The 12496-nt window shown below is 41.9% G+C and overlaps 1 protein-coding gene across 3 annotated transcripts in view; it reads left to right on the top strand.

Moving 5' to 3' along the window:
* ank2b (ankyrin 2b, neuronal) overlaps window positions 1-12496 on the top strand; it is an 87296-nt gene that overhangs the window by 29782 nt on the left and 45018 nt on the right. For all 3 annotated transcript variants that reach the window (XM_085450189.1, XM_085450188.1, XM_085450187.1), the window contains exons 7-18: window positions 1101-1124; window positions 2807-2905; window positions 4413-4511; window positions 5343-5441; window positions 5876-6073; window positions 6175-6273; window positions 8040-8138; window positions 8258-8356; window positions 8457-8654; window positions 11172-11270; window positions 11600-11698; window positions 12133-12330. In XM_085450189.1, the coding sequence (XP_085306315.1) occupies window positions 1101-1124; window positions 2807-2905; window positions 4413-4511; window positions 5343-5441; window positions 5876-6073; window positions 6175-6273; window positions 8040-8138; window positions 8258-8356; window positions 8457-8654; window positions 11172-11270; window positions 11600-11698; window positions 12133-12330 (1410 nt within the window). The remainder of the gene's footprint in view (window positions 1-1100; window positions 1125-2806; window positions 2906-4412; window positions 4512-5342; window positions 5442-5875; window positions 6074-6174; window positions 6274-8039; window positions 8139-8257; window positions 8357-8456; window positions 8655-11171; window positions 11271-11599; window positions 11699-12132; window positions 12331-12496) is intronic.

Raw genomic sequence — 12496 nt, 5'->3', positions numbered from 1 at the left:
AAATGATCTTTCCATATATCAGCGAAACATCAGTGATTTTCTTATGTAACAACACTATAGAGTCTATTTAGGCTCCACGCACACATCTACTAAACTGTGCTTCTGCTGCTGGGATGCAGCCATGTTGAACATGAGTCATAAAGAAGAGAGTAGCTCGAGTAGTTACAGTTACTCGGATACTGAAAAACACAACATGATGATCATGTATGTAGTTATTACTAAATATGCTATGAAAACGAAGTGAAATGTTCTCAATAACAGAAAGCGGTGCATTATTTTTATACAGTAACGCCTTTTACTGTGATCTCAGCACAACTGTATGATCTGGGCAGCAATTCCACAATGTGATCTTATATAGAATATTATATGTCTTATATATATAACATTGTAATGGGGTTAGGTGTAAAAAATGCTAATGCTAAGCTAGCCCAATGCTAAACTACCACCACAGGAAACAGTAGGAAGTCACTTCCCTTTACTTCAGGAAGCACGTCAGAAAAGTTAGCAAAAATGCTAATGCTAAGCTAGCCCAATGCTAAGCTACCACCACAGGAAACAGTAGGAAGTCACTTCCCTTTACTTCAGGAAGAACGTCAGAAAAGTTAGCAAAAATGCTAATGCTAAGCTAGCCCAATGCTAAGCTAGCTCAATGCTAGCGATGAGAGTAATATTGTAATATAATACGAGCTGAAAGCAAACTTGTTAGTTCAGAGGCAACAACAGGCTGAGGATTGACTTACTGACCCAGAACGCTTCCCGAAACTTTGTCCGGGGTCGGACTGGGCGACCCGATAGGGGGCAGCACGGTGCCTTTCCTGTCTCCCAACCCTTTCCTCAGTCATTAAAGTCTTTAAACTATGAAAACATCGTATTAATTCCAGGTGGTTCACAGAATTTGTGCTTTATTAAAGAAGTAGTCAAAGAAGAAACGGATCATTTAGCTATTTGACGCTACAGTGAGCCACGACACAAACGAGAGCGCTGTCAGTTCTGACAGGACTGAGCAGCTCCAGCCACGTCCTCTGTAGTCTGCACAGCTGAGCTAATGTCTGTGACGCAGCCTAACTGAACTGATCTTTCCCTCCCCCATCCTGCTACAGATGATGGTCAATAGGACTACTGAGGTATACACACACTCCTTAACTCTCCACAGGCTCACACAGTCCCATCCTTTTGTCATTTCCTTTGTTATCACTGCTTTTATTTCTCTCACTTCCACAGCTGGTGTACATGATATCATTTGGTCCATTCTGTGTGTTTCAGTTGATTTGATATTAATAATAAGAGGCCACCGTGCATGGCTGAGAGGAATGGCCAACCACTGCTGCTTATCTCTGAGGTTTTAGTTTGATTTTTCACCCGAGTCTGTTTGATTTCTTTGATCATCAGCTCAGGATCACCCTTCGGTTTTCCTCCCCCGTGTGGCCCTAATACATTCAGACTGACTCTAAAAACTGAACTGTTGTTTTTTAATGACTGTGTTTACTTTCTGTAAGCTTCGATTATGAATGTGTGTGATGTGCACCGTCTCTTAGTCTGTAATTCTGCCTCTTTTTGTGTTGCATGTTTTAGAAATGCACTCTGAGCAGCAGCTTAAAGTATTGTTTACAAACTGATAATATTACAAAGCCCGTCCATATAAGATAACACACTGCACTACAAGAAGTAAGACAAGCTATAATACATCGCTGCTTAAGTATGGAAGGCCAGTGAAGACGAGCAACGCTGACATCTTTTCATGTCTTTAACATCCGGGACATACGAGTGATGGTTGAAACAGACGATTCAACATCAGTAGCTTTCCATGTTAAACTGGGCGGACGATGCATCACCACGATCACAAGAACAAACTGTGTTACATCAGAAACCCGAGAAAGATTCAGACACTGATGTTATGATAAATGTCACGTTCAGCTTTAAAAATGCAGCTTGCAGAAGGAGGAACAAACAAACAAATAAAAAACAATAATTCCTCTTATTGGACACACGATGAGCACTCAAAGGCAAACATGCACTGTGTTTCTTCCACCCATGGTCTTCCACACTTTGCAGCTTCTATAACATTTCTTTTAGAGTGCATGCGTTTCTTTAAAGAACCTTCCAGTCGATGCAAAAATAATCTGTAAACAGTGCAGCTCAGCAACAGCATGGGAAGCTTGTGAAGCTCATAATATAACTGTATAAAGCTAATATGTTAGCACAGACGAGCATGTTGCATCCATGCTTCCTTAATTTGCAGCTAAGCTTCTGACTGTAAACTTTTGAACCATCTCGTTAGTCACTGTGTTCTTCACGCTTCTGTAAACACCTTTTTCACATTAAATCGGACCAACACTAACAGAATGGAAAGGTAAGGCAAGAACTCCTCCAACCTACTCTGAAATCCTTTTTGCTAACAACAGCTAACATAGTGCACTTTGGTGTTGATGGGGACCTGTGTGGTTTACTGACAGTGTTGTCTGTGTCCGTCTGGATGACAGTCTGCGTCTGCTCTGTGCTGATTTCTTTGATCTTTTTTCATTTCACTCGTGTTAAAAGCATTTGTTGGTCTCTTTACACAGTTTGCATGGACGTGATGTGTGTTTGGGGTTGTGTGTAGATGCTCTGACTTTCATATTAGTACCAGTGAATATACATGATTATTTTTAAGTCAGATTTTCATCGTCCTTGATTTTAATTTACTTCTTTTACTCTTGATGCAACTTTTGCATGCTGGGAAGACTAAAGGTCAAAGTTGACATGACCGTGGAGCTAATGTGTGTGCTCTGTCCTGCTGTGTGTGTGTCTGCATCTTTCTGTCCTGCAGAGTGGATTCACCCCCCTGCACATTGCTGCCCACTATGGGAACGTGAATGTGGCCACGCTCCTGCTGAACCGAGGGGCAGCGGTTGACTTCACAGCGAGGGTACGAAACAACCCTAATAACTTATTTGGGTCTGAACTGTATGAGTGTAAGCTGGAGACTGTAAACAAGCTTTAGTGGACAGGATGAAAACATGTCAGTGGGTAACTCTACAGCCACAACAGAGTTCAGTCAGTGATGACTGTCCACGACTGACTCAGCTCAGTGTTGTGTTGGTTCTGTATCCACATATATACAAATATATTAGGGGTGCAACGATACACAAAATTCACGGTTCGGTTCGATACTTTGGTGTCACGGTTCGATACAAAAAAATGTTCATGCCTTTTTAATTTGTCAGTTATTAAAATTATAAATATATATTTTAACTCAAAAGTACAGTTTTTAAATTTAATGTTGCTGAAACAACAAAATAATAATAAAAAAATTATCTGATGGAGAAATCCCTCATCTTTGGAAAAGAGAGTTTATTACAGAGAAATGGCTCTTTCAAAATAAAAGCTCTACTATACGCTTCTTCTGGGCTATACTCTCAGCAGCATATTAAACATATCAGGTCCCCATAAGGAGAATCCTGTGCTAACAGCTGTCTAAATGACTCGGGTAAAGTTTGTAGCATGGTGCTTGTTGTTTTGTCTGCTTCCACTTGTCTTTGCACCAGGATGATGTCGGAGTAAATGTGCAGTCATATTCGTTGTGTTCCCACTAGTGCTGTCAGCGTTAATCTGAAATGACCTTAACGCCACAACACGGCAAATCTCCGTTAACGAGCTACCGCGGATCGCCCCGTGCGTGGGGCTGGACGGCCAACACGTTAACGAGCTAACTGCGCTAACACACTAGTTCCCACCCATGTAATTGAGCATTGCGTGGCACATCCAACATACTGTTTTACTTTAGTCCATGACTCGCTTACCTTCAGGGTCATACGTCACATGAAGACCAAAATAGTTCCAAAGGCCAGATCTGAATGAGGGTGGGGGAGGTTCAATTTGCCTGTTGCAAGGAGAGCTTAGCTTCTGTCTGCTAGCTTGCGCTGCGCTCAGTGGATCTGCGTTCGACTACTCCGCCTAGGCTGCACTGTCGAGCGCAGATCCACTGAGCGCTCAACACAGACAGCATCGTCAGAAGGAAAGTTGATCAAATAAATTAAAAATGTTGTATTGTTCGTACCGAACCGAAAGCACTGCATCGAACGGTTCAATATCGATACGAGTATCGTTGCACCCCTAATATATAACTGACCAAAACACAGAGTTTGGTTCTTTTTAATCAATGTTCCTGCTAATGTAGTCTTACAAACCAACGTCAGTCGTCCTGGATCCTGACACGAGCCTATAAAAGCTACGACTTCACTGGGTACCACAACAACCCTCCTTCACCGTCAGGCAACAAACGCCTGTTTAAACGACGCCTTCCACAAAACACAGTCACATTTCCTGTTTTAATCACCAAAGCAGCGTGGTTGCTCACACACACATATACCAACATTTGGATTCTGAGCCGACGTGTTTAACGAGTTGTTGTTTTTGTGCGTCTTTGTCTGCAGAATGGGATCACTCCACTGCATGTGGCCTCTAAGCGTGGCAACACAAACATGGTTCGCCTGTTGTTAGACCGTGGCTCTCAGATTGATGCTAAAACGAGGGTGAGTACCTCAAACGCACACATCTAATGTAACCTGAGCTTTGGAGCTAGTTATCTTTAAACCACACTTGCACACTCCCACAGCGGTGCAACTGTTACATCCACGTAGTAACTAATGGTCGCGTGCATTGCTAACAACAGATATGATGGGGGGTTGTTTTTAGTTCATTCTGACCTGTAGGTCTGCCACTGGCATCATGATCTGTTATTTAATAAACTGCTGCTCTGTAAAGTGCAAATTAAATTTTATGATATTCTTAATGCTTTAAATTATGTATTTACTCAATACAGATATTCAAACCAATAAAATGATGGAACTGAGGACTTTATTTTAGTAATGTGATGCCATTTTTCAGAGAAAAATGTTAGCACTGTGTTAGTCCACTTCAGTTTTTGACTTGTTGTACATTAATGTAATGATATTAATGTAATGATATTACATTAATAGCTCATGGATAATGGATCCTGACATTGTCCCTCACATACAGAGATATCTCTGTATTATCTAAATGATTTGATGATGAATATGATAAGCACTGAAACTAATCTGTTACTGTTGTTGTTGCCCATCAGTCACCCCGTGTGTCCTTAGAGAAAAACATCTGCTTGACTTGTTTTTGTCTGTGTTTCTTGCATCCTTTGTAGCCTGTGTTCATACATGACTCAAAATGTAAAATGAATAGATCCTTAGTTTGAATGTTCTAATATCTGGTATGTTTTTTAAATAAACATCAGGATGAATTGATCAGGACTGTTTCTGTTATGAAAAGTTAAGCCATCGTTGTCCTGCAGCATCCAGAGTCGATACACATTTACTGTCTTGGTTTCGTAGGACGGCCTGACTCCGCTTCACTGTGCTGCTCGGAGCGGACACGATACGGCTGTAGAGCTGCTGCTGGAGAGAGGAGCACCTTTACTGGCCAGGACCAAGGTCTCACATTCACCATCTAAAGTCATGGTTGTGTCCTGTGTAACGTGTCACTGTGGAGCTAAGGGCTCGTGATGTCTGCTGGTCACCAGCAGGAGCTTTTTCTGCGAGGTGGGAGGAAGGAGAGGTCAAAGGATAAACAAGCCCACGTGTTGTAGGGTTTTGGCACTTTCTGCATATAAAATGATGAGTTTGAGGGATTATTTTGTATAAAACACGATGAGCATGTTCAACAGATTCTCTGTCAAATACTCTGAATGCTCAACAGTAGATCTACAGATCAGTGTTTGTTACAGAAACAGCAGTGAGTCAAACTGCTGTGTTATCAATCAGAGATAAAAAAGAAACGCTGCAGCTGTTTATTTACACTTCCAGCAAACCAACAATGCATTTCACCTGCAGCTCTCCTCTGCTGAACCAACTGTCCCCTCCCACAGAACGGGCTGTCCCCTCTGCACATGGCAGCACAAGGTGACCACATTGAATGCGTCAAACACCTTCTACAGCACAAGGCTCCTGTTGATGATGTCACATTGGACTACCTGACAGCACTGCATGTGGCGGCTCACTGCGGTCACTACAGAGTCACCAAACTGCTGCTGGACAAACGGGCCAACCCTAACGCCAGGGCACTGGTAGGTCACGAAGAAAACATGGATCCACGAATGGAAAAAGGATCACAATCTGTCCACATGCACCTGGAATTCTTCTGAGGTTCACTGTGTTTGCTCCACAGAATGGCTTCACACCGCTGCACATCGCCTGTAAGAAGAACCGCGTGAAGGTGATGGAGCTGCTGGTTAAATATGGAGCTTCCATCCAGGCCATTACAGAGGTGCTTTACACATCGGAGTAATCCGACTGCAGAAATGCCTTTATTATTGCTCTCTATACGTTTAAAATATTACTATTGAAACAAATCTGTGACATTGCATACATGATACTTGAATTTGGTTACATGTAGCAAAGGTAGCAATCTAAAGTTACATCATGCTAACAGCAACATCCCACGGGTATAACTGGAGTCATAAAGTGACAAACTGACTCAGTAGTACTCATAGTAATGTAATAACATCAGGCCGAGTAGATCCTCTTGGTGTAGTGAATAGAATTAAAGGAGGCTTATTGTTATTGAACAATTTCAAATATGAACATCTCTATAGACCAGGATGGGGGAGCTGCAGGTTTAGACGTGTCCAGCTGATTTACATGACCTCCTCAACATGTGTTGAAGTTCTCCAGAGGCCTGGTAATGACCTCATCATGTGATTCAGGACTGTTGACCAGAGATGGGCAGTAACGCGTTACTGTAATCCGATTACTTTTTTCAAGTAACAAGTAAAGTAAGGGATTACTATTGCAAAAACGGTAATTAGATTACCGTTACTTTCCCGTAGGAACGCTGCGTTACTGCGTTACTAAAACCGTGATTTTTTTGCGAGAATGTCTCATGACAGTGACGTAAGCGAGTGCGACGTTAGTGACAACAGCTGTGTGCAGATCAACAGTGGATCACATATCGAGTGCAGAGAGAGTATGAGCGTGCAGCGTTTAAAGTGTGGAAGTACTGACCTTACTTTGAGTTTGATTCTATAAAAAGTGACAAAAACATTAGTGTCCGCTGTGCGTGGGAAGAAAACTTCTTTTTACAGCGAAAAAACCCCTAAACTTCCAACAAGCACCGAGTAGCTACGACGTAATGGGAAACTCACAGAGAAACTCGCGGATTCTTCCACTGACCGCGGCACACCTGCACCAGGGTAAACCTCCGCCTACCCCACTCCTGCTTTACAGGTGAAAATAGAGCAACAGGACCGCTGAGTCTTTGACTTTATTTATTTTCTGCTGTGTTTTACTTGCATCTATTTGAAAGACTGAGTGTAAACACAAAAAATATTTTATTTTATGTGCTGGAATGTGCAGAAAATAGGTTTAAATGTTAAACTAATTTCTTCCAGTCAGTGAAAGTTGCAGATAATTAAATTTTTGCTCGATGCATAAAGTTAAAAGATTAAAACTAATAAAACAAGTTAAAAAAAGAGACTTTTCCATTTGATTACATTTTGTATGATGGATTATGCAGAAAAAGTAGAATTGGGCTGAAAGATCTATCGCTTTATCACCTACTCAGGTTGTAAATCGTGTTTTTAAAAAGTAACTAAGTAATTAATTACTTTTGAAAATAAGTAATCAGTAAAGTAACGGGATTACTTTTTTGGGGAAGTAATCAGTAATTAGTTACTGATTACTTTTTTCAAGTAACTTGACCAACACTGCTGTTGACCCACGGTGAGATCTAAAACGCCTGCTATAGACAGTACTGCTGGACATAATTACAAATAGAGCAATAAGCTGATTTCTAATTGAAAAATATTGATGGTAAATTAGTCATAAAGACCAGAATTAAAGGTTTTGTTGTATCAGTTTTCCTCTTCTTTTCTAATGAAAGATAAGAATGTATTGTCCATTATGACCACCTGCAGTTGTAGCATTTAATGGCTGCATACCACACAGACATAACGCACTATATTATTCACTGATTCATCTGATGTGCGTTTCATTCTGTCCAATCATCTCTGTTGTGCTTTCTCCCGTGTTCAGTCGGGTCTGACGCCCATCCACGTAGCAGCCTTCATGGGTCACCTGAACATCGTCCTGCTCCTGCTGCAGAACGGGGCCTCGGCTGACGTCAGCAATATTGTGAGTGATGTGAAACGGGGCAAATGCAGCAATTTGTTAAGTCAGATGAACACAGCGTGACAGTGAGGTTTTCAGAATGTGCGCTGACTCGTCTGAGCCATATGTTGTCGTTTGCACAGCGTGGAGAAACGGCCTTACACATGGCAGCCCGGGCAGGTCAGGTGGAGGTTGTCAGATGTCTCCTGAGGAATGGAGCAATGGTAGATGCTCGGGCACGTGTAAGACTGCTGCAATCACATTTGCACACGTGATAAAGAATCTTTAACGTTTTCATTCTGATGGTCACTGAGCTCTTTTTCTACTGCGTGTCCTGTTTAGGAGGAGCAGACGCCCCTTCACATTGCATCCCGCCTGGGGAAAACTGAGATTGTGCAGCTGCTGTTGCAGCACATGGCCCATCCTGATGCTGCCACAACCAATGGCTACACCCCCCTCCACATTTCTGCCAGGGAGGGGCAGGTGGAGACTGCCTCGGTTCTGCTAGAGGCAGGGGCTTCACACTCACTAGCCACCAAGGTGAGTGTGGGAGAAGACTTTGGATCTCCATGGTGTGATTTAGTGCACAGAGCAGTGGAACGAACAGTTTTCAGTTCATGTAAAGCTCTAATTTCTAATTTTCAACATGGCAGCTGCAAAAAGTGAAAACATGAAAACATTCAGGGTTCCTGTCCCGCAGAAATCACCTGAAGTTCACTTTGTTCCTTCTGTAAGCTGTTTGTGTGACGCCTGTCGATGCATAAGATTCACTTTACTGTGAATCACTCATTCATATATAGAAATACAGAGAACCATGAGCTGTGTGAGTCTACTGGAAGGAGCTGTGTATGTGACAGCTATATAATGTAATAAATCAAATGCAGCGCTTTAAAATATCAACTCAGGCTCTCGGAAGTCAACAAAAAGAATAAATGAAATAATGGAAACAAATATATCACTGAAAAATCCCCAAGAACAAAACAATGAAACAATCAGACAAACAAATACAGCTTTTTTATTGCACTTATAATAAAGAGCTGAATCAAAAGAGATGTAGTTTGGCACCAAGTCGTGACAATTTGGTTCATAATTGTCTGTCTCCACACCACATATGTTAGCTGACATTAATGTTTCAAACCATTGCATCTAGCCTTTAAAAATCAGCAGGTACATGCACACATCAGCTATCAGTGTGTAGCCTGTAAACACGACCTGCCTACATTTCTGAACGTTGACTCTTATGTCTCGACCCCATGTAGTCCTCTGCTGAAGGCTGGGATAGAGAGGTGACTATAATACTGCATCTCCTGGTCTGTCTGTGGGATTCTTCTGATCAATGATTGATGAGGCAGTAAAGCTGCTACGTCCCTCTGAATTGTTCATGGAGTCTGAACACAGCTGAGTGATTTATCACCATGACTGTTTAACAGGCTGTGCAGTCAGGATCTTTACTTTGTACCCAATCCCAGACAGACCAACCTCTTAATCTATTCATATAATGAGAAGAGACAAAGCATTGTGTGAGGCTGCATTTGTCAGGCCTCAGTGCTTTTGCTCTCTCCTAGACTTCTCTCTGGGGAGCGAGGGGTGTGGCTGTCGCTGTTACAGTGTAACACAATTATAGCGCCATCCTTATAAACATCAAATTGTGCATAATTGTCCATATTTTCTCATAATATCAGTATTTTCCACAATGCAATGTAACTAAACAAGTTAAATTTTTTGTGTACCTATTAAATTGAATTCTGCTTTTAAGAGACAAAAGGCTGTTCTCTCCATGAACAGGCCTGCATCATAAACAAGCTGGTTCAGTGTGTCCTTACAGCTAAAGTGCCCCCTCTGCTGGCCTTTAAATAAAATGGACGTTCCCTGTGGGTTACCTGCAGTTGCATCAGCTTGCTACTATGAACTGTTTATAGCAGTACACAGATTTTGGCAGTAACTGAAGGTCTTTTCCTCTTATATTTTATACTGTACTTAAATACAAAGCTTAAATAATACTACGACAATAGTAGTACTAGTATGACAAAGTAAATAAAAAAGAAATAATACAAAAAGTAAGAACATTTCTGTTGACTCACAATACTTAATATGTTCTAACAATATTTACAGTAATACTTTACATCTGGCAAGGTTTTAATTCGTGCAACCCACAAACTCAACTCTGCTGCTCAACACACAAACTCAACTCTGCTGCTCAACATACAAACTCAACTCTGCTGCTCAACACACAAACTCAACTCTGCTGCTCAACACACAAACTCAACTCTGCTGCTCAACACACAAACTCAACTCTGCTGCTCAACATACAAACTCAACTCTGCTGCTCAACATACAAACTCAACTCTGCTGCTCAACATACAAACTCAACTCTGCTGCTCAACATACAAACTCAACTCTGCTGCTCAACACACAAACTCAACTCTGCTGCTCAACACACAAACTCAACTCTGCTGCTCAACACACAAACTCAACTCTGCTGCTCAACACAAACTCAACTCTGCTGCTCAACATACAAACTCAACTCTGCTGCTCAACATACAAACTCAACTCTGCTGCTCAACATACAAACTCAACTCTGCTGCTCAACACACAAACTCAACTCTGCTGCTCAACATACAAACTCAACTCTGCTGCTCAACATACAAACTCAACTCTGCTGCTCAACACACAAACTCAACTCTGCTGCTCAACATACAAACTCAACTCTGCTGCTCAACATACAAACTCAACTCTGCTGCTCAACATACAAACTCAACTCTGCTGCTCAACATACAAACTCAACTCTGCTGCTCAACATACAAACTCAACTCTGCTGCTCAACACACAAATGCACTCTGTTTATGAATGTGGCATGATTTTAGGGGAAAATAAAAGTAAGATGTGTTGCTAACACTGTAGCAACAAAGAAATCCTCCACCAAACACAAATGTCCTTACTTTCTGTGCAAAGTTTGTAATTAAAGCCTATCCTGTGATTTCTGAATACGGAGTTCCTGCACTTGGTGTCTTATAACAGAGTTCTTAGTGTCACTTTTTGGGTTGTCTCCTAATACAGAAAGGTTTTACTCCGCTGCATGTGGCCGCAAAGTATGGAAGCCTGGATGTAGCCAAACTTCTGCTACAGCGTCGCGCCCCTCCTGACTCTGCTGGGAAGGTATGGATCCAAACAGAAACTTGCAATCCTTAAAATTCATAGCAAGTATTGTAAAACAATGAGATGTGATTATTTTATTGAATTTCCTGTTAACTACAAGTTCACTGCAGGAATGCTGGTACGGTTTAAAAAAATAACATCAGCTGTCCCTTCATTTAGACTAACCCTGACTCAAAAAGCTAACAGGTGCCTGTTCACATCAATGATCTTGTTTTTGCTCCTTCATGCACATTTTTGTGTTCATAATAAGAGCCTGGTGATGCTGTCTAATATTACTTTAACTCATCTCACCTTCTAAAGCTTCTGTCTAATCCTTCCATACCTTACAGAATGGCCTCACCTCGCTCCACGTCGCAGCACATTATGATAACCAGAATGTGGCGCTCCTGCTCTTGGACAAAGGAGCGTCACCACACACAATGGCAAAGGTGATTCAACAGAGCACAGATGTAGTATATAATAGGATTGTTCTTAGCCAGCTAGTTACAAGCTAGAGCCAGAGGGACGTCACAGCCGACGGCTCTGTCCTGTTTTTTAAAGACTGCTTTCAAAAACGTCTCTGAAGCCTCAATGATATCTGAAATTCCCTCAGGAGGAGAAAGAGTGTTTGCTGCTTCAGCTGCTGATGAATCCATTACATTTGAAGCAGCAGGATAGTCTATGTGTTATTGAGCCACAATAGAGCACAGCCTGTGCATTCACACTAATGAAAGCGTGTGTGACTGACTCATATGTGAGGAGTGAGTGACAGCATCAGCATACATTCACTGCCAAACTCTCTGATAAACAGTCGTCTTAAAAGTAAAAATGATATTCAACATTTGCTGACCAGCAACTCTCGCGTGTGTCCTGCACCAATCAGAACGGCTACACTCCTCTGCATATTGCGGCTAAAAAGAACCAGATGGAGATCGCCACAGTGCTGCTGCGTTACGGAGCAGAGACTAACATCCTGACCAAGCAGGGGGTCACTCCACTCCATCTGGCCTCCCAGGAGGGTCATGCGGACATGGCCGCTCTGCTAATAACCAAAGGAGCTCAAATCAACGTTCCCACCAAGGTACTGTGGAAACTCACCCAGAGCATGTGATGCATCTTTGCCCTGTTTAGAGATGCTGTTGTTAATAAAGCTACTAATGTGTCCACAATTGGAAATGTCAACAGTAAAAAAGAAAAGGTTCAGACAACAAATGGAATGAAATAAATTTGAATAATGATAATAAACT

Source organism: Copadichromis virginalis, unplaced genomic scaffold (genome assembly GCF_057382275.1).
Source record: "Copadichromis virginalis isolate Kocher_CV1m ecotype Utaka unplaced genomic scaffold, C_Virginalis_male_GT1.1 unmapped_scaffold_1, whole genome shotgun sequence".
Taxonomy (NCBI): domain Eukaryota; kingdom Metazoa; phylum Chordata; class Actinopteri; order Cichliformes; family Cichlidae; genus Copadichromis; species Copadichromis virginalis.
This window is presented reverse-complemented; position numbering and strand designations above follow the sequence as displayed.